The sequence below is a fragment of the Dioszegia hungarica genome, assembly GCF_025882075.1.
Source record: "Dioszegia hungarica strain PDD-24b-2 chromosome Unknown MKK02contig_2, whole genome shotgun sequence".
In the NCBI taxonomy this organism is placed as follows: domain Eukaryota; kingdom Fungi; phylum Basidiomycota; class Tremellomycetes; order Tremellales; family Bulleribasidiaceae; genus Dioszegia; species Dioszegia hungarica.
Genome location: NW_026515766.1, coordinates 584,456 through 603,073, shown reverse-complemented (window position 1 = coordinate 603,073; position 18,618 = coordinate 584,456). Strand labels below are relative to the sequence as shown.

General features: G+C 56.6%; 7 protein-coding genes across 7 annotated transcripts; 2 read left to right on the top strand and 5 right to left on the bottom strand.

The window, feature by feature from the left end:
- Positions 1 to 107: 107 nt before the first annotated feature.
- Positions 108 to 1,840, bottom strand: MKK02DRAFT_39588 (uncharacterized protein; the record flags this gene model as incomplete). Its single annotated transcript, XM_053090671.1, has 9 exons — positions 108 to 317; positions 364 to 768; positions 814 to 985; positions 1,030 to 1,118; positions 1,162 to 1,222; positions 1,268 to 1,293; positions 1,341 to 1,611; positions 1,655 to 1,764; positions 1,811 to 1,840. The coding sequence occupies 9 exons, from the start codon at positions 1,838 to 1,840 to the stop codon at positions 108 to 110; spliced, it is 1,374 nt and encodes a 457-aa protein (XP_052949068.1).
- An 889-nt stretch (positions 1,841 to 2,729) lies between these two features.
- Positions 2,730 to 4,910, top strand: MKK02DRAFT_39587 (transporter-domain-containing protein; the record flags this gene model as incomplete). Its single annotated transcript, XM_053090670.1, has 12 exons — positions 2,730 to 2,987; positions 3,053 to 3,136; positions 3,182 to 3,201; positions 3,295 to 3,380; positions 3,433 to 3,669; positions 3,713 to 3,986; positions 4,032 to 4,082; positions 4,131 to 4,211; positions 4,266 to 4,400; positions 4,443 to 4,599; positions 4,644 to 4,754; positions 4,800 to 4,910. 12 exons carry the CDS (start codon positions 2,730 to 2,732, stop codon positions 4,908 to 4,910), a joined length of 1,605 nt encoding a protein of 534 aa, XP_052949067.1.
- Positions 4,911 to 5,251: 341 nt separating this feature from the next.
- MKK02DRAFT_39586 (transketolase) lies at positions 5,252 to 7,761 on the top strand (the record flags this gene model as incomplete). Its single annotated transcript, XM_053090669.1, has 5 exons — positions 5,252 to 5,350; positions 5,395 to 5,569; positions 5,645 to 5,971; positions 6,042 to 6,208; positions 6,343 to 7,761. 5 exons carry the CDS (start codon positions 5,252 to 5,254, stop codon positions 7,759 to 7,761), a joined length of 2,187 nt encoding a protein of 728 aa, XP_052949066.1.
- Positions 7,762 to 7,982: 221 nt separating this feature from the next.
- MKK02DRAFT_39585 (major facilitator superfamily domain-containing protein) lies at positions 7,983 to 9,779 on the bottom strand (the record flags this gene model as incomplete). Its single annotated transcript, XM_053090668.1, has 9 exons — positions 7,983 to 8,164; positions 8,210 to 8,584; positions 8,626 to 8,877; positions 8,918 to 9,094; positions 9,128 to 9,281; positions 9,332 to 9,420; positions 9,468 to 9,496; positions 9,539 to 9,566; positions 9,608 to 9,779. 9 exons carry the CDS (start codon positions 9,777 to 9,779, stop codon positions 7,983 to 7,985), a joined length of 1,458 nt encoding a protein of 485 aa, XP_052949065.1.
- An 821-nt stretch (positions 9,780 to 10,600) lies between these two features.
- On the bottom strand, positions 10,601 to 12,426 carry MKK02DRAFT_29384 (major facilitator superfamily domain-containing protein; the record flags this gene model as incomplete). The annotated part of the gene is made up of 9 exons (XM_053087813.1): positions 10,601 to 10,782; positions 10,832 to 11,206; positions 11,251 to 11,502; positions 11,546 to 11,722; positions 11,767 to 11,920; positions 11,964 to 12,052; positions 12,097 to 12,125; positions 12,171 to 12,198; positions 12,243 to 12,426. The coding sequence occupies 9 exons, from the start codon at positions 12,424 to 12,426 to the stop codon at positions 10,601 to 10,603; spliced, it is 1,470 nt and encodes a 489-aa protein (XP_052949064.1).
- Positions 12,427 to 13,355: 929 nt separating this feature from the next.
- On the bottom strand, positions 13,356 to 15,033 carry MKK02DRAFT_29383 (uncharacterized protein; the record flags this gene model as incomplete). The annotated part of the gene is made up of 5 exons (XM_053087812.1): positions 13,356 to 13,766; positions 13,799 to 14,206; positions 14,388 to 14,602; positions 14,630 to 14,665; positions 14,739 to 15,033. The coding sequence occupies 5 exons, from the start codon at positions 15,031 to 15,033 to the stop codon at positions 13,356 to 13,358; spliced, it is 1,365 nt and encodes a 454-aa protein (XP_052949063.1).
- A 614-nt stretch (positions 15,034 to 15,647) lies between these two features.
- On the bottom strand, positions 15,648 to 18,547 carry MKK02DRAFT_29382 (uncharacterized protein; the record flags this gene model as incomplete). The annotated part of the gene is made up of 5 exons (XM_053087811.1): positions 15,648 to 16,004; positions 16,059 to 16,894; positions 16,966 to 17,305; positions 17,361 to 17,622; positions 17,700 to 18,547. The coding sequence occupies 5 exons, from the start codon at positions 18,545 to 18,547 to the stop codon at positions 15,648 to 15,650; spliced, it is 2,643 nt and encodes an 880-aa protein (XP_052949062.1).
- Positions 18,548 to 18,618: the final 71 nt, after the last annotated feature.

Genomic DNA, 18,618 nt, shown 5'->3' with positions numbered 1-18,618 from the left:
ATGTACGCGTAGATGTCAGATGCAAGCCATGATCCTAGTTCAGTAATCTGGAAAGTGACAAGTCTAAGACTGGGAGCATACTAGATATCGTTCATGTCACTTCTGATTTACGGGGATACGTCTAGTAAGATGCGCCTGTACCTCGTGACGGGGATCTTACCCTCACTCGTCACCGCCAGAATCACATGATACACCCTCCCGTTCTCGTGATCCATCCGCCACTTCCCCGGCGAGTGAGCGGTTGTCTTTGGCATGGTGATGCTGAGCTTGGACGTGTTGGCGGTGCCGTGCATGTCGAAGGTGGGGACATCCACGGGCTAGACAATCAGCAGAGCAACAGACGACAAACAACAGGCCACTTACTACTGGCAAAGTTGACCCGATCTCCTTGTACTGGAACCAGCTGAATGAGAGCTTGGCGCCGGAGGGAGAGGCCGAGTCCGAGGCGTCTAACTCTATAGTTTCGCTGCACTTGACTTTGCGGGTGACAAAGTCGGTCGACCGGTCACCATCGACAACCACCACCGGTGGCAACTCCAGCTTGGACATGTCCTCCTCCACCGTCCAGCGCATCCGAGTGGCGAGATCGCACTGTACCGCATCTCGCCAGCGAAAGATGGTAGCGCCAGCAGAAGCTTGTGTGGATCCGTCCGAGGCAGTGACGGTGTCGCAGGTGTCGTGGTAGTGACGCGCCTCGGGGTCGAAGATCCGCTTGTACCGCCCGCCCCAGCCGCCAAAATCTGGCCTTGAGGGATCACCTAGACCGTTCTGCCTTTGTCAGCCGCGAGTAGAACGCGGAAAGGGATGACTCACTTGGATGAGGTTCAGGTAGGACGGCGTATCACCCTCCATACCATAAATGACGCCCGGGTATTTGCTACCAAGCGGACCATATTGGACGTTCTCTCTGATCCAGTCGGCAGAGATGAGTGACTTGTCTGCGCCGGGCAGCCCGTTTCTGGGCTGTCCAGAGAATCCGATCCACCTGAGTATCAGACAAGTGCGTATCGTCAATAAGTGAGTACTTACGTGGAGCCCATGTAGTCATTTTCGCCGTGGACGGAGACGGTGTAGGGGAGCATGGGGAAGTTGCGGCGGATCCAGGGACCTGCATCATCCTGCTGGTCAGCGCGGTGTAGAACAGCTAAGTATACTACTTACTTGGTCGCTGATCCCGTACACTGTCATCCGACCAACGAAATCTTCTAGCTCCTTCGGTGTCCTAGCACGTCAGCTAGAGCTAGGGGTGAATTTATCCAGAGCTCACCTAGTAGCGCGGACCTTCCAGAGTGACTACAGTGTCAGCAGTTGATCAAGTCCGCATGTAAGGGTAAGCTCACCTGAGCTAGACAGTTTGCCCCACCCCAAAGAGCGACATGTAGCGGGCGGCCGCTTTCTCCTCCGCGGTCGACAGCTGCAATCAAAGCTTCGCTCCCTTGAGAATCATGTCCCTCGCCAACACCTTCCATCCCGTATAGAGGAACGCCCTCTCCTACTACAGCGAGGAGCTGCGAAGCTGGAGGGTAGTCGGAGTAGACTCGGAGCAGCTTTGGTCGGACAGCGTCGTAGCCAGAGATGACATCGCGGATGGTGGCAGGGCAGACTTGGTGCCTATACGTCGGCGCCAGATCGTGTGATATTCTGAGTTGCTCACCTCATCCACGTCGAAGTAACAGCGACAAGCCCCTCGATATCGATCTCGTTGCTGTACAGTAGCAAACGGACCAAGCTCTGCGTATCGTCCGGCTCATTCTCAATGTCGGTCTGGAGACGTCAACCTTGTCGTCTTGCTCGAGAACCAGCAACTCACCAAAACGAATAGGCGGTGCTTGACGGTCATTTCGCGCGTGCAAGGAGTTGACGAGTAAGTGCTCATAAGAGGTCAAGTATCGTCCGTCACCTGCAGGCAGTGGGCTTGCTAGGACAGCTGCGCTTGCGGTCTCTGTGCGGACTCTTCAGGATCTCCACCATCACCACACGAGTTACCCCTCATCCGGCCCTACCGGCTGATCCTGGCTGAGATGGTCTGTGGAAGCCAGCCATGAGAGAGTGGACTATGCGGTAGGGTAGCTCCGCCTATGTGGGACGCGGGTAAAGGTGCATTCTCGATGACAGTGGTTGCAAGATGCTCGAGCAGACGTCCCTTCCGTATACCCGGAGGCAAGCATGTTCTTCGACGGCACTATGACGGCTAGCAGTGTGACTAGCAGTCACATAGTCACTGATCAGTTCTGGCCGTGACACGCAGTTAAGCTTGAGAGCGTCCTAACGTAACACACGCACACACAGCGGTACAGGGTAAACGCTGCGTGAACGCTGGCGATGATCTAGGTACGACAGTATCCGCTGATGCTCCGTGTACTCTGTATCCTGCGTCAGCAGCGCATTTGCAGATCGACAGAACTGTTCAAATAGAGGACGTAGATGGGAGATGTGGGTCACATCTTGCATCTGGCCTGGCTGAGCGCCAAGCCGTCTCGGCTGTGACCACTGCCATTACTGTCGACAAGATCCATGTGACTATAGTCACTCCGAGACTTGCCGCGAAGCCGATCGGCCGAGAGGATCAACCTCGGAATTGGAGGCGGCTGTTCGCTCTACGCTCTACTACCAGTTATCCATGACCGCCTGTACCATCTCTTCGTCTTCATGACAGCCCCGACCGACAGTATAAGGGCCGTGCATCCCCCCGGGTCCCCTCAATACTCAATCTTCCCCACAGATCCACCATGAGCGCCGCCACACCACTCCCCCACACCTTTCCACCCACGACCGCGGGCGTCCTCGAGCGCAAGCCCACCCTCGACCATGACGAAGATGTCAAGCTCGAGGAGACCAATGCTCTCACAGAGATCCCCACGACCGCCTGGGCCGACTTGACCATCAAGGAAGCTGTCAAGACTTTCCGGAAGACCACCATTGTCTGCGTCGCTGTGCTCTTCATCGCCTGCTCGGATGGCTTTCAATTCTCGCTACCGGGAAATCTGGTGGCCAACACGTCCTTCATAGGTAGGTTTTCCCTACCAGTCAGGTACAGTGACTGATCCGGCAGCTCAATTTGGAACCATACAAACTGCAACTGGTATCGCTCTCGACGCGCAGCATGTTGGAGCTTGGAACGGCGCGTACTCTGCTGGTGAGTCGTTAAGGCCACTGAGAAGGGGCCGATACTGATCGCTAGGATATATCTCAGCCCTCCTTGTGGGCGGCTACCCCGCAGACATCTTGGGACGCAAATTTAACATGAACGTCATCTATCTCTCAATGGCTTGCGGATGTAAGCTGACAGAACAGGTACCTCCTCACTGGCCTCATGATCATCGCGTGCATCATCGAGACTATCGCTCGGGACTGGAGAGTTTGGCTTGCTGCCAAGATTCGTGAGTCTTGCTTTCACTTCTCGAGTTTGCTAGCCCTAGTTGACGCTCTCAGTCAATGGCATGTCTGTCGGTCTGTGTCAGATGACCCTCTCCTCCTACGTCGCGGAGGTCGCCCCCGTCCGGATCAGGGGCAGTCTTCTCGTCGTCTACTCGTTCTTCTTCTCTTTCGGCCAATTCACAGCTGCCATCGCCACATACGTCCTTCAATCTGGGTTCCAAGAGGATCGCGCCTATTTGCGAGTCATCTACTCGATGTGGGTCTTCACCGCCATCAGTCTAGCTGTCACCGGTAAGTTTTCCTCTTCGACTCTCGTACAGCCGCTGATGAGTAGTCTTTGTCCCCGAATCCCCTCGATGGTACCTCCGAGTCGGCAAGCGCGAAAAGGCCGTCAAGGTCCTTCAGCGACTCAACGGCAAGATTCCCGGTTACGATATCGAGCGTGAACTCAATTTCATGTCTTACGAACTCACCGGCGAGCTCAACATGCTGGCCGAGAGCGCCAAGGTCTCTTACTTTGACCTCTTCCGCGGACCCAACCTGCGTCGGACTCTGGTATCTTTCTCGGTACTCGGCTGGCAGCAGTGCATCGGGATCGCTATCGTCTAGTAAGTCTGTCAGGCTATGGCAATGGATAGCGCTGATGGGTTCAGTGGCAATTCTGCTATCTTCTTTCGTGCCGCAGGGCTAGCCAATCCTTTCCTGTATTTTCGGAAAGCTGCCGCCTTCTGAATCCAGCTGATTGTGTACAGCGGAACCGTTATCATCAACCTCCTCTCACTCGTCGTCATCTTCACTTCGTCATACCTGGTTGAGCGATTTGGGCGCCGACCGTAAGTGCCCCGCGTTGCTTTGGCGCTGCTGGGACTCCAAGCTGATCGTTTCAGTTTGCTGCTCATTGGCGGATGCGGGATGGTCTCTTGCCTAATCATTATCGGGTCCATGGGCTTCCTCTCCACTGCCGGCCCGAACGGTGGCGTCGTCGGGGGTGTGACAGTGGCCTTCATGTGTATCTGGGTCATGTGAGTTGTCTCCACTTGTCAGTGGCTCGTGCTGACCTCCAGCTTCTACACCAGTAGCGCGGGACCGTGCGGCTACTTGCTCCTTGGTGAAAGCCCTACCAGTCGCCTTCGTGCAAAGACCACCGGTTTCGCTGCAGCAATGAGTGGGGTCTTCGGCCTCATCTTCTCGTACACCTCGCCGCTCATGATCCTCAACACTGTAAGTGCTTCATGCCTGCGCCGGGGACCACGCTAACCTGGCAGGGCCGCGGATGGGGTATCAAGACTGCGTACCTCTTCGCTGGAACCGGCTTCATCGGCCTGGTCCTCGTCTACTTCTTTGTTCCCGAGCACAAGGGCCGGACCTTTGCCGAGGTAGGTCCTTACTTTACTGATCATGGGGTAAGCTGACTCTGGGAGCTCGACGAGATGTACGAGAACAGGATCCCGGCGAGGAAGTTCCGATCTACCGTCACTTCTGCGGAACAGGCGAAAGAAGTGGCAAGAAACGCTGCGACAGCTCCGGCTTAAGGGGTGATGCTCTTGAGAAGTGTGATAGGGGTCGGGAGAATGTATTTGTGGCTACCCCGCTTGTTTCAAGTGGTCACGTGTTCGTCTTCAGACCTGTATACGTAACGGCGGATGCGCATCTTGTCAGCATTCCTCCGTCGGCCATTGCTCTCGCTCCTCTTTCCATTTTTAAGCTACTAGATCTCCGATTCGGCATGGCTGTTCCCCGAATCCCCGCACTGCGGAGGGGAGCTAGCGGTAAACCGGTAGTATGAAGCTCAGTTATCCATCGCGTATAGGAGATATGAGAAGGACAAGATGGGCATCTCTTCCCCTCAAACCCATCTTTGCCACCGAGCACAATGTCCACTTCGAACGAAAACAACGTCTCCAAGAACCGGGAGGAAGCCCACGGTCAAAAGCACGTCTCCTCGCCTGATGTTCCCGCCAAGAACTCATCTGTAAGCTATTTCAACCGGCTCACAGCAACCGAGCTGATCCTTAGGTCGAGACTGAACAGCTTGTCATAAATACTATCCGATGCCTCGCCGCCGACCTATGCCAGCAGTTCAAGGGCGGTCACCCGGGGACGGTGATGGGTGCTGCGGCCATCGGTATCGCGCTCTGGAAGTATGAGATGAGGTACAACCCGCTCAATCCCAGCTGGTTCGGTCGAGACCGTGAGTTTCGTTCAGCTCGGACTTTCTAAATGACAGGTGTTCTGATCGATCGCTGGCTGCAAGGCTGACGATCAGGCTTTGTCCTCTCCGCTGGCCACGCCTGTCTCCTCCAGTATATCATGCTCCACTTTTCCGGCTACGACGACTGGACACTCGACGCCGTCAAGAGCTACCACGCGCCCAAGCTCCACACCATCGCCGCCGGCCATCCCGAGATCGAGTTCCCAGGCGTCGAGGTCACCACTGGCCCGCTTGGGCAGGGTATCGCCAATGCCGTCGGGATGGCAATGGCGGGAAAGCAGCTCGGCGCGCAGTACAACAAGGAGGGGTACCCGGTGGTGGATGGCAAGATTTGGTGCATGACGGGTGATGGGTGTATTCAGGAGGGTGTGGGGCAAGAAGGTGAGTCTCTCGGGTGCCTTGGCGTCAACTCCCTCTGCACTAAGCAACATGGAGCCAGGCTGAAGTTCAGCGATCTCACTTGCTGGCCATCTCGGTCTCGACAACCTCATCCTCGTCTACGACAACAACAACATTACTGTTGACGGCACCATCGACAATTGCTTCACCGACGACACCTCGGCCAAGCTCCGCGCTCAGAATTGGGAGGTGATTGATGTCTTTGATGGGTCTAATAACGTGAGCGTTTCCCTCCGCCCCCGCTCGTTACAAGCTCCTCGCGTTCAAGAGGAACGGTCCTCGCCAGATGTCCATAGCAACGCGGGGCTTGAGACGAGCGTACCCTCCGTCGTCTGATCACCGCTGACTCCCAGCTCACCGATATTGTCGCTGCAATGGACAAGGCCAAGACAATCAAGGGCAAGCCGACCTTGATCAACATCCGCACCGTCATCGGTATCGGCGCCAAGAATCAAAACACCGGCTCGGTCCACGGTCAGGCGCTCGGCGACGAGGGCGTCACTCACCTCAAGTCCGCCCTCGGTTTCGACCCAGCTGAAAAGTTCGTCATCCCGCCCATCGTCTACGAGTACTGGGAAGAGACCAAGGGTCGAGGAGAGGCATGGGAGGCGGAATGGGATGAGATGATGAGCAAGTACGCGGACGCCCATCCCGAGGTACACGCCGAGCTCCAGCAGCGTCTCAGCGGCAAGCTCGCCTCAGGCTGGGAGTCTTCCCTACCCTCCAAGAGCGACCTCCCCACCGATCCCATCCCCACTCGCAAGAGCAGCGGTCTCGCCTTCAAGTCGGTCGTCCCCTCGGATCCTACCTTTGTCGCTGGCTCAGCCGACCTGCTCGAATCCACCTTTGTCAGCTGGGACGGGATGACCGAGTTCCAAAAGCCATCCTCTGGTCTCGGCGACTATAGCGGCCGCCAAATCCGCTTTGGGATTCGGGAGCACGCCATGGTAGCCATCGGAAACGGTCTCGCCGCGTACCACCGGGGCATGTTCCTACCCATCATGTCGACCTTCTTCATGTTTTGGCTCTACGCCGCGCCAGCAGCGCGGATGACGGCGTTGATGGGGTTGCGGTGGATTGGGATCGCGACGCATGACGCGATCGGCATAGGAGAGGACGGACCCACCCACCAGCCTATCGCCCTCGCGCACTTTTACCGCGCCCTCCCCGGACTCAACTTTATCCGTCCCGCCGACGCCGAGGAGGTCATGGGCGCATGGATCCTCGCTCTCAAGGACGAGCACCACCCTTCCCTCTTTACTCTCTCCCGCCAGCCTGTCCCCCTCCTCCCCGGCTCGGACCGCAACAAGGTCGCCCTCGGCGCGTACGCGGTGCACGGACCGGAAGACCCCGAGCTCTGCCTTATCGCTACAGGCGCAGAAGTCACGCGCGCCATCGAGACGGCCAAGCTCCTCTCGCCGCTCCGTGTCCGGGTCGTCTCCATGCCGTCCATGGCGCACTTTGACCGCCAGCCCACGTCGTACCGCCGCTCCGTTCTCCCATCGTCCGCCCTCGTCGTTGCCATCGAGGCGTGGGCATCGTTTGGCTGGGCGCGGTACGCTCACGCGGGATGCCACATGCACACATTCGGCATGTCGGCCCCCCAGGAGACGCTGTACGACTTTTTTGGGTTCACGCCAAGGAACCTGGCGGAGAAGATCGGGAAGTGGGCGGAGAGGTGCAAGGGGGACAAGCCAGGGGTGGGGGACTTTGAGGAGTTGCTGTTGGGTCAGGTCCCGGATCATCACTCGCCAATGCCCTATTCGGTCTAGGCACAGTATGTAGTCGCTCAGTATCTAGATTGAATATGGACATTACTTGATCTTGTCCGTTCATAATAGTAACCACAGATATTCATGCAGACAACCAATTTAAAGCTACCACCCACCTACAAATGTGCTACCGACCTACAATGCTTCTTGCCCGCCTACAGCGTCCTGGAACTGACCTATATCCCCAGACCCCTCAATCTGTACTTCCCTTTGATCCGCGCCTAGATCGTGTACAAGAAGCCCTGAGCACCCTCGATCTCAATCTCCCCAGCGTTGGCGCGACGGTTCTGCTTCTTGAAGATCATGCTCAAGACAGCGAGAACGGCGATGGAGCCCATGTTGAGGGCCATGGTGGTCCACAGTCCGGGGATGTATTGGGGATAGTCGATCTGACGGTAGACAGCTAAACTTGTCAGTTCGGCTCTCCTCAGACCTAGTCAAGACTTACTCGAGGCAATGATACCACCGATACCGCCAAAGCCAATAACCAAGGCACTGGTCACGCTCCGCTTGGAACTCATGCGAACGTTGTTTTGGGAATAGGCGAGGACTGCGGGTACGTTGGACTGGGCGCCAGCGATGGTGAGGAAGCACCCAAAGTATCGGACGCCGATCGTACCTGCGTAGGCAGTGATAGCGAGACCGACGATGCAGACGAGGTTGGAAGTGGCGATAAAGGGGGCGCGCATACGGAGGCGGTCCGACATGACGGCGAGGGCAAAGGTGTAGATGGCGGCAAAGACGTATGGGGGAGCAGAGAGCATGAGGGCAAGCTGTTGGCTATACCCCTGACCTTCGAGGATGACAGGTAGGAAGAAGGCGACTGATGATTAGCGAGAACGAGCCAAGGCAGAAAGAACTTACAAGCGTAAGAGCCAGTAGTGGCGGTCATGAAGAGGTACGCAAAGGCCCAGATCTTGCCGTCCGACACGGCGCGCATGAAGGCACGACCGGTAAGCTTGTCGGGGACCGCGTCGCCTCGGTCCGCTTCGATCCTGGCGATAGCCCAGGCCTTTTGGTCTTCGGCGAGGAACTTGGACTTTTCGGGAAAGTCGACAATGAGGAAGAAGCCGAGGATGGCCAGGGCGACGGTGATGAGACCAAAGATCAGGAAGACTGCTATCAGCTAGGCCCGTACGGGAGGGAAAGCACTCACTCCATTGCCAAGCGATAAGACCAGCCTTGCCGTTGAGGAAGGTGATACCGTATCCCCAAATGTTGGAAAAGCCCGAGATGACCATGGATGTGAGGTAGAAGACGGCCATTCGCGAGTTGGTCTCGTAGCGTGTGTACCAGGAGGAGACGAGGTAGACACAACCAGGGAAGAAGCCGCCTGTTATCAGCTATATCCAGAAGTGGAACTCACTCTCTAGGAGACCGAGAAGGACACGGCAGATGGCGAGGTGCCACCACTCTTTGCAAAAGGCCATGCCGACCATAACGACGCCAAAGCCCATGACGATAGAGCTGAGCCAGTAGCGAGGGCCGACTTTACGGAGGATGATGTTTGAGGGGAGTTCCTGATGATCAGCCACGAGGTGCGACACGCGAAGCCGCGAGAGGTACTGACAAAGATGATGTAGGGGACGAAGAACAAGAGGGAGATGATGGAGTAGCGGTCGCCTATCTGGAGCTGCAAAGATACTTGCATACCAGCCACTGCCATGTCAGCTTGGTCTCTTTACTGACTATGGGATACGGCTCACCTCGAGCAGCAGAGATGTTGGTACGGTCGCTGGTTGTCAGCTGGGCTCGTCCACTTCAGCATCAGACGTACATGAGACTGATAGCATAGCAGAGACCGACTGAGGCGTCAGCTTGAACAAAAAGCGATGGCAGGACTTACGGATGATGAGCAGTCTGACATCAATCTTGCGGATAGTCTTGCGCTCCCACTTGGCATCATGCCCATGGACGGCCGCCTCGACTGCGCTAGGTTCGAGCTTGTTGTCGGCAGTCTCGAGGTGAGCGTGCTCGGCCTTGTCGATCGCGGCGTCGGATACGTTGCTGTGGTTCATCTTGAAGCGTGAAGGGGGTGTTTGGGGTGAGAGAAGAGGTGGGCTGACCGCCTCAGTATATATGAGTGTGGACGCGCAAGGCTGGGCAGAGCTCTGAGCCGACACCCCGGCTACACTTTTGCCCGCCTGACGACCAGGTCACATGTCATTCGCTCAGAGTGTGCGCGGCGATACAGCACAGAGTAACGTGAATGTTGCAGAACAGGCTGTCAGTTGCGTCAAGGTTCTTGGCGCGGACAGGTGTGCTGCCGGTGGAGGCAGCCGTGTAACTCAGGCACCAGATCTGACAGCAGCGTCCGGGGAAGGCTCCGGAGGGCATCGAGATATCGCAGCTGATATCGCCTCTTGTGAGATGGAAGGCGGAAGGTGGACGAAAGTCAACAGAGGCAAAGAAGGATAAATGAGCCCGAGGCCTGAGGAATGCCGTGACGATTATTAATACAGTTTGGCGATCGAGGTGCACATGCGAACCAAGCCACATCGGTAGAGACAGTGTGGGCGTAACCGGAGTGTCATCCAGACTGTGGTCGAGCACCAGCCGAGCACACTCAGCGCTAGGCAGCAAGTTATACGAGGGTTGCCTAATCCGCTAGGAGCTGGCCTTCGTCGTTCATCGTTCCCGGGGCCAGTCACCCAGCCGAGGCTGGGGAGGAGCTCTGAGCCAGGAGTCCGACCCTTCCTGGACAGGTTGCTTGTTGGGGACAAAGGCTACTGCTGAGCGAATGACTCGATCTGAAGTGGACAGAAGTAACCATGCATTTACAAACCAAATGCCCGAAAGCAACACTACACACTCGCTGATCCTTCTTCCCCTTCAACGCTTAGATGGTGTACAAGAATCCCGGCTGATTCTCAATCTCAATCTCGCCCCTCTCGGCCCGCTTGTTCTGCTTCTTGAAGATAAGGGTGAGCAAGGCGAGGACGCCCAAGGAGCCAAGGTTGAGGCCGATAGTGGTCCACAATCCGGGGATGTAGCGGGGAGTGTCGGCCTCACGGTACACGGCTGACTTGTCAGCTAATGCCCCCTTGGTCTCAACGCCGACAGCACTCACTGGAAGCAATGATACCACCGACACCACCGAAACCAATGACCATGGCGCTCGACACGGCTCGCTTGGAGCTCATACGGACGTTGTTCTGCGAGTAGGCGAGGACGGCGGGGACGTTGGACTGGGCACCGGCGATGGTCAAGAAAGCGCCAAAGTACCGGACGCCAATGGTCCCCGCGTACGCAGTGATGGAGAGACCGACGATGCAGACAATGTTGGAGCAGGCGATGAAGGGAGCGCGCATGCGAGTCTTGTCGGAGAGGACGGCGAGGCCGAATGTGTAGAAGGCGGCAAAGACGTATGGGGGCGCAGAGAGGAGGAGGGAGAGCTGGGTCGAGTAGCCCTGGCCGGCAAGAATGACGGGGAGGAAGAAGGCGACTGATGATCAGCAAGCGCCTCAACATGTGTCGTGAGGCACATACAGGCATATGAACCGGTGGTGGCGGTCATGAAGAGGTAGGAGAAACCAAAGATCTTGGGGTCGGACAGAGCACGAGCGAAAGCGCGCAAGGTGAGCTTGTCGGGAACGGAATCACCTCGGTCGCGCTCGATCCTCGCAATCGCCCATGCCTTTTGGTCCTCGGCGAGGAAGGTGGACTTCTCAGGGAAGTCGACAATGAAGATGGCTGCGAGGATGGAGAGGGCGACGGTGATGACACCGAACAGCAGGAAGACTGCAGGTCAGCTTGGTCTACATCTGGCAGACGATGAACTCACTCCATTGCCAAGCGATAAGACCAGCCCGGCCGTTCAAAAGCCCCATACCGTAGCCGATAATGTTCGAGAAACCAGAGATGACCATGGAGGTGAGGTAGAAGACGGCCATTCGAGAGTTGGTCTCGTATCGGGTGTACCAGGAAGAGACGAGGTACACGCATCCGGGAAAGAAACCACCTACAGATGAGCCTAGTACGCAAGGGGAAAGAGGACAGACTCACTCTCGAGGAGACCGAGAAGGACACGACAGATGGCGAGGTGCCACCACTCCTTGCAGAACGCCATACCAATCATGACAACACCAAAGCCAAAGACGATGAAGCTGAGCCAGTTGCGAGCGCCAACCTTGCGCAGAATGATGTTGGAGGGGAGTTCCTGCTAGTCAGCTAGATCCTTTCGGAGAGAGCCGAGGACGTACAAAGATGATGTAGGGCACAAAGAAGAGAAGGGAGATGATGGAGTATCGCTCGTTGATGCCCAGATTCAGAGATACTTGCATTCCAGAGACTAACAATTAGCGCAGATCTCAAAACAGGACGAGGCAAACTCACCTCGAGCGACGGAGATGTTGGTTCGGTCACTAAGCGGTCAGGTCTGCCTCTCTCACCGGGGAACAGGTACTCACATGAGACTGACGGCGTAGCACAGACCGACTGCGGGGGTTAGCCGAATCCGTCACAAGATCTGAGAGACTCACGAATGATCAAGAGCCGGACGTCAATCTTGCGGATCGTGCGCGTCTCCCACTTCTTGTCGTGCCCGTGCATCGCCGCCTCGACAGAGTTGGCATCGAGGTGCTGCTCTCCGTGGCGGTCGTGGCCGTGCTCCATGTGAGAGTGCTCCGCCTTATCCATCGTGTGGTCGTCGTGCTTGGGGTCCATCTTGCTGGTGATTGGTGGCGTGAAGGTGAGATGGGGAGATGGTTGAAGAGGGGTGATGCTCCGAGTGTTGCCTTCTTTAATGCCTCTGAGTGGTCTGGACACTCTTGGCTGACACCGGCTTTCTTGAGTGCAGCCTATCCGGATCCTCCCCATCAGGCAACAGCGTCACATGCCCTTTCGACAGGGACAAGGGAAAACTCTCGTTGTATTTCAGTTCACCTGTCCCGACCGAGACCCGTTTTTACCGGACTCGGCATGCCCCTTTGCCCACCCCTTGTCCCGAGCCGTAAGACTGCGAAATGATCAGCGGTTGCAGGCGGGGTGATCCAGAAGCGAGGAGAAGATCCAGCAAGGAAGAGGAGTCAGCTGCTGGCTGGATCTGGCAGGATTTCCAAGACTGTGGGGAAATAACGGCAGTTCAGGATTGGCGATCGGGGAACATGGGTCCCCGGATGAGGGGTCCCCTTGGCACGGTGGAGGTTGCCGCAGGGCGCCGCATGGTGTGGCGGCCGCCATTCTCAGCATCCTCGGTCCGACAGCCAAGATCATAGCCGGAGACGCGACCGACCACGAAAGACGCGTTCTTTGCTCAGTGAGATGGCGGGAAAAGGAAGATTCACAGGCCTGCAAGGCGGCAGAAAGATGCCCCGCAGTCCATGGCGAGAGGCACGCAGATCTAGAGCTCCGCTTCTCCCGTCAGCAGTGGCCTTGATGTCCTCAACTGCTACTCCCGAAAGAAGCCAATGGTATAGCTCTGCATAGGTAACCTGTCCTCCGTTGATGATATGTTCGCCCGATCGATACGCTCTGACGTCCCTTCATTTGTATTAAAACCCCCTGGACATCCCTCAGCGCTACCTGCCAGTCCTTCCTACCCAACCGCTTCAACTTCCTGCATTTCCTCATCCCTCCAACCCCATCGACACCCCTTAGCCCGCTACACGTCGTCTGACTTCGCCCCTCACCTCGCCTCGACCATCGAGATGTCCACGTCTTCCATACCAGGTCGAGACTGCCGAAGGACCGTCCGCTGATAGGTGCTGCGATCCGACCGGACGACCCGGCAGACCACAGGCGCTTGAAATGGGGGAGGTTTGGAGGTCGGCGCTGAAGGGATCGGAGGGGAAGGCGATGAGCCATTGAGCGAGCTGGAGGGACGGGTAGAAGTCGAAGAAGGCGACGAGAGTGGAGGTATTGTAGAGCTCGAAGGGATCCGTCTGGGTCGGGGACGTCGCCGGCATGATGCAACCGGTCCCGTTCCCATTCAAGCGCCGATCCACCCAGCTGTCAGACGAAGCGAAGGAAGGCTCGGTCGATCCGCCAATTCCTGAATCGATCAGCTGATTCCATACTGACGAGAGATAAAACTCACAGTATCCAGGAGGGGGTAACCTGATAGCGCGCCCCGCTCCCCCTCTGCTTCCAACCGCTCCAGCACCAGATTGCTGATGTTTTGGAAGCATACCGAATCGACCGAAAGCCGCTTCATCTCCGGCAGGGCCTGAACGAAATCACGCGAGCTGATCTCGTCCAGGGCGAGAGAGTTGATGTGCGTGCAAAGCGGTGTATTTGCACCGAAAGCGGGTTTGCTGACCACCCAGCTAGTGGGAACGGAAAGGACCGGCGGTGTGCGTATGGTGAGGCGGCGCAGAGATGGCGTGCTGGGTAGCCATTCGGTCCAGATGTAGAGTGCGATGTGAGGGGACCCGATGACCGCACCCGGTGATCTGAATCTCTTCGAGACTGTCGAGCTGGTTACTATTCCCAATACGACAGAGGTCTTCGTCGGATCCCGTGTAGGAGGGCGATTTGAGGTGAAGCGACCGAACGTTTGAGGCGAGGTCGAGCAACCATTCCATATAGGCCAAGCAGCGAGAGGTTCAGATAAGAGTGAGATGTCGTAGATGAGGAAAGGAGGCCGAGGGGAGCGGCTTCAGGGCCCAGACGTCATAGGAGCTGACACGATTCCGCATACCGTATCTCGGTCTGAGCGCCAAGGTTCTGGTGTACCGGTCCGAGAGATGCCTCTCGAGGCGCTCGAGCTGAGGGCCGACCCGTTCCAGCTGTTTCCATCCTGCCTCCTCGTCGTCATCTCTGACTTCGATGACGGCGCTGTGGAGGTGGACCAAGGTGGGTGGATACGCAGCGAGATGCCGGTCGAACCGGTTGTTGACGGCTTTGAGCTAGAGCGGGCGTGCTGTACCATATAGAGTGTCGCCTTGGTAAGCCCATGCGAAGACTGCGTCATCAGCTATTTCTCTGCTCTAAGAATCATCTGGGATCAGTCCAACCTGACAGCAGCGAGTACTCACGCTTCTCATCTGATAGCCAAGGCGGATTCACCGTAATCACCTTCTCCCTCAAATATGGCTGAAGCGCCCTTTCCGCCGCCTCCCGCATGCTCCTAGTACACGCCATCATCCGCCATATCGTCTTATCCGTAGCATACGTTGCTATCTCGTAGATCACGTTCTCTGGTAGGTGCGGGTTCTGAGGAAAAGAGGTGGGTTCCGGGCAGAACTCCGGCTCTAAGCTCGAGCTCGGACTGCGGACTTTGCGGGTCTCCTTGCGCTTTGTCGGCAACTCGGCGCGGTCGAGAGTAGGCATCTTCGGGGGGGTCAAAGGTCACAGATGCGCAAGTGAGCTGATCGAGGACGATGGGTTGATTGTAATTGCCTTGACGACGTCGATGAGGATGGTGAAGGCAGGACAAATTTTCGGCCGCAGCCTACCCCGTGTTTCAGGTGACGGAAGCAAACACAGCTGTGAGGAAAGTGTGGCGGGTGGTGGATATTGGATGGCCTGATCGCGCTGTTAAGCCTTGTCTTACTCTATCGCCTCATAGCGGGATGTCTTCTGCGGCGAGACCTCTCAGATGTCTTCCTATTTGGTATTATAGGCAGACTTCAGACGTCGTCAGCCTAATCGCCCCCCGATGGCAGAGCTAAAGGATTCAGCTAGCATGTTCCAGCGGACAAGCTGGCCGAGCGGGGCATGTACAGCTCCGCTCGCTGCAATTCAATCGAACTTGATAGTATGACATAGTATGGAAGATCTCTGTCCATGATACGTAGGACCCGCAACTCTATACCTCTGTTTCTCCCTCTTCAATGTGATCCGATACCCCAGCTTCGATCGAGTACGTCCCTCCAGCCTACCCGCCTTCCCCACTCCCCTCTCCACCACTCCTATATCTCCTCTGCTTCCCCTCCCGCTATCGACTATATCCATCTGGCTCCTCGGCAACACCATTTGAGAAATGGCAAGATCCGAAACCCGGTCCAGACAAGTCGAGAACGGTCTCCCGCGGTGTGCGCCTGCTCGACCGAGTTCGCGGCATATGATGCGCGCTTGGACCGACGTAGATATGAATTCAGTGCCGAACGGATCGTCGAAGATATCGTCCGAGTTGATCCATTGTACGAGATGAAGAGAGGAGTATTGGCAGAAGAAGTCGAGCAGGGTGGACCGGTCAAACGGCTCGAATGTGTGAGAGCGGCTTTTTGGCACCGTGACCTCGAACAGGCGCCGGTTGATCCAGGTGATTGTGCGGAGGGAGGGGAGACTTGGTCGCTCATCTACTGGCTGAGGTGCATCAGCTCATATCATCTCAACAGGATAACGGAACTCACCATCTCGAGCAGCGGGTACGACGCCTTGTACCTGAGCTTCGTCCGCTCAAATACCAGATTCCGGATGTTCTGGAAGCAGAGCACGTCGATCCAGAGACGCCTGATGTCGGGAAGAGCTTGCACGAAGTCTTCCGTGTTGATCTCGTCAAAGATGATCTGCTGGAGCTGGGTGGGGAGCCGACTTGACAGCCGCGAGGGGGAGGTTTTGGAGGTGAAGTGGAGGGGGATGGATGGGACCTGAGGGGAGCATACGGCCAGCCGACGGAGAGTCGGCGTGCTAGGCAGCCAGCTGGTCCAGAGGTATAGTCCGACCTGTTTGGTTCCGACGAGACCGCATCCGGTGACATGTACGTCCTCCAGGTGGGCGAGGGAGTAGGAGCGCAGAGTAGGGAGATGAGTATGGTCCGAGGGACTGTAGGGGGGTGATGATATGGTGAGGTGTCGGAGATAGGGAATGTAGGGGAGGAGGTACTCGAGGTGCTGAAGGCACCTCGCCGTTGTGCAAAGCGTCAGAGACGTCAAAGCTGCAAAGACCGGAGTCTGAGGCCCGTCGCATGAGGTCCAGTCGTCGCGGATGGATAGTACGCCGGCCGACACCGCGTGCGTGTATCGATCCGTAATATGGAGCTCCAACTGCTCTAGCTTGGGGCCGAGCAGCCACAGCTGCCTCCAGCCTGCGTGGCCATCGTCATCCCGAGCTTCGATAGTGACGCCACGGAGGAGGGAGAGAGCTTTGGAGTACGCCGCGATGAGCCCATCAAAGTCGGCATTGTGTTCCTCGAGCCCGAGCCGCCGGTCCTCGCCGTAAAGCTCATTTTGATTGACCTGGGCAAATACTGCTATCGTCAGCCACCAATGGTTTAACTGACCGCGGCTGAGACGGATTCTCTGACTGGCATGTACTCACTCATGTCATCTGATGGCCAGGAATGGTCCGTAACAATTGCTATTCCCTCATTCAACTCATCGTGCAACGCTCTCTGCGCGCCCGCCCTCATGCTCCTACTACACGCCATCATCCGGAACATCGATAGCGGGTCGGCATGACTCGCTATCTCGTAGAAGATCGTCTCTGGGAACTGGAGTCTCCGGCGCCGGGGAGGGCGGCCTTTGGCTTTCGGGCGCTTGGGGCAGAGTGTGGTCCGGGTGTAGGGAAGCTTTGAGCGCATCTCGCGCGGTTCGACGTAGACGGGTCCAATAGTGACCATGGGAATGTGTTTAGGGGAATGAGGAGAGGGAGAAGACATCTTCAGTGCAGATGAGAGATGATGATTAGCTGGCAGATGAAGATGAAAGGCTGACGAGATAGGTGAAGTCAAATTGAAGGCCGAAATCTTGATTGTGGCACTTCCCCGTATGTTTCAGGAACCGGAGGCAGAGAATGGTACGATAACCTCCAAGATTCTGCGACGATGACAACGCGAACCGTAGTGAGCCTAGATTGCGCCACAATCCTACAGTGGCGCACACGCCTCGTGCAATGATGTTTGGTCCACTCAAGTTACATGCCCCGAAGAAAAAAACCACAGCCTCGTTGCGATAAAGTAGGCGACGACATTGTGACCTTCAACCCAGTCCTCCTCACTCCGTTCGCTGCCGTTTGCTCGCACGAGCTTCAGATACAAGTGGCACAGAGGGCACCGACGGGCCGCCCATGAGCGCCGAGGAGCTGAGAGAATGCGTACCCTCTTCCCCGTCTCCTGTACCAGAGTCGGAATCGTCATCCGAGGCGACACCGCCTTCGTCGTCTTCGTCTTGGGATGGATATATAGCGCCGCTTCTGCCGCTGCAAGTTCATCCTCCCGATTGACTGTGATATTTGCAGTGGCACTCGCAAAGTACGCCTGAAACTCCGCATCGGTGATCTTGTGCGGGTCCTTGGCTTTCCTGCCCACCATTCCCTCGAAGCATTCCACCAGATCCCCTAACCCCTTCGACAATCTTCCCTCTGCGAGATCACTCAACACAATGGATGCTTTTGGGTCATCCTTGTCCACATTCAGTACGCTCAATACCCAAGACCGACAAGCCTGTTCCTTTCCGCCCTCCATCAGAGCTGCAGATGGAAAGAGGTCGCTCAACTTTGTGTCCCTGTCGACTTCTCTCTCGACTTTCCTTGCTGTCGTGATGAGATCGTCGAAGAATCTCTTGATGGGGACCCATTCGACATCGTCATCGGTGAGGGTGACAAAGCGAGTCACATCGTCACCTCCAGTCCGAAGAGACAATGTGCACCACTTGTCAACTGCATTCAGTTCGTCGCCCTTTTCATTGATGACGGCGAGTATGTTTGTAGTCTCCTTTCCGATGGTACTCTGCATCGCGCTCTCAATGGCTTCAGACCAATTCTGTAAGGTACGCGCTTGGAAGATGAGGTCCATAGATCGCGTCGCCTCATGCCGCCACTTTGTCATTGGGTTTGGATCATCTTCGTAGTCATCCGGAGTGCGAAAAAAGCCCAGCATTGTGTACTTGGCTGAGTCGGACATGCTGCGCAGGGGCGAGTGCCGGGTGTCCAGGGGAAAGGGAGGGAAGCGCTGAGATGTTGTGCGGTACGCGG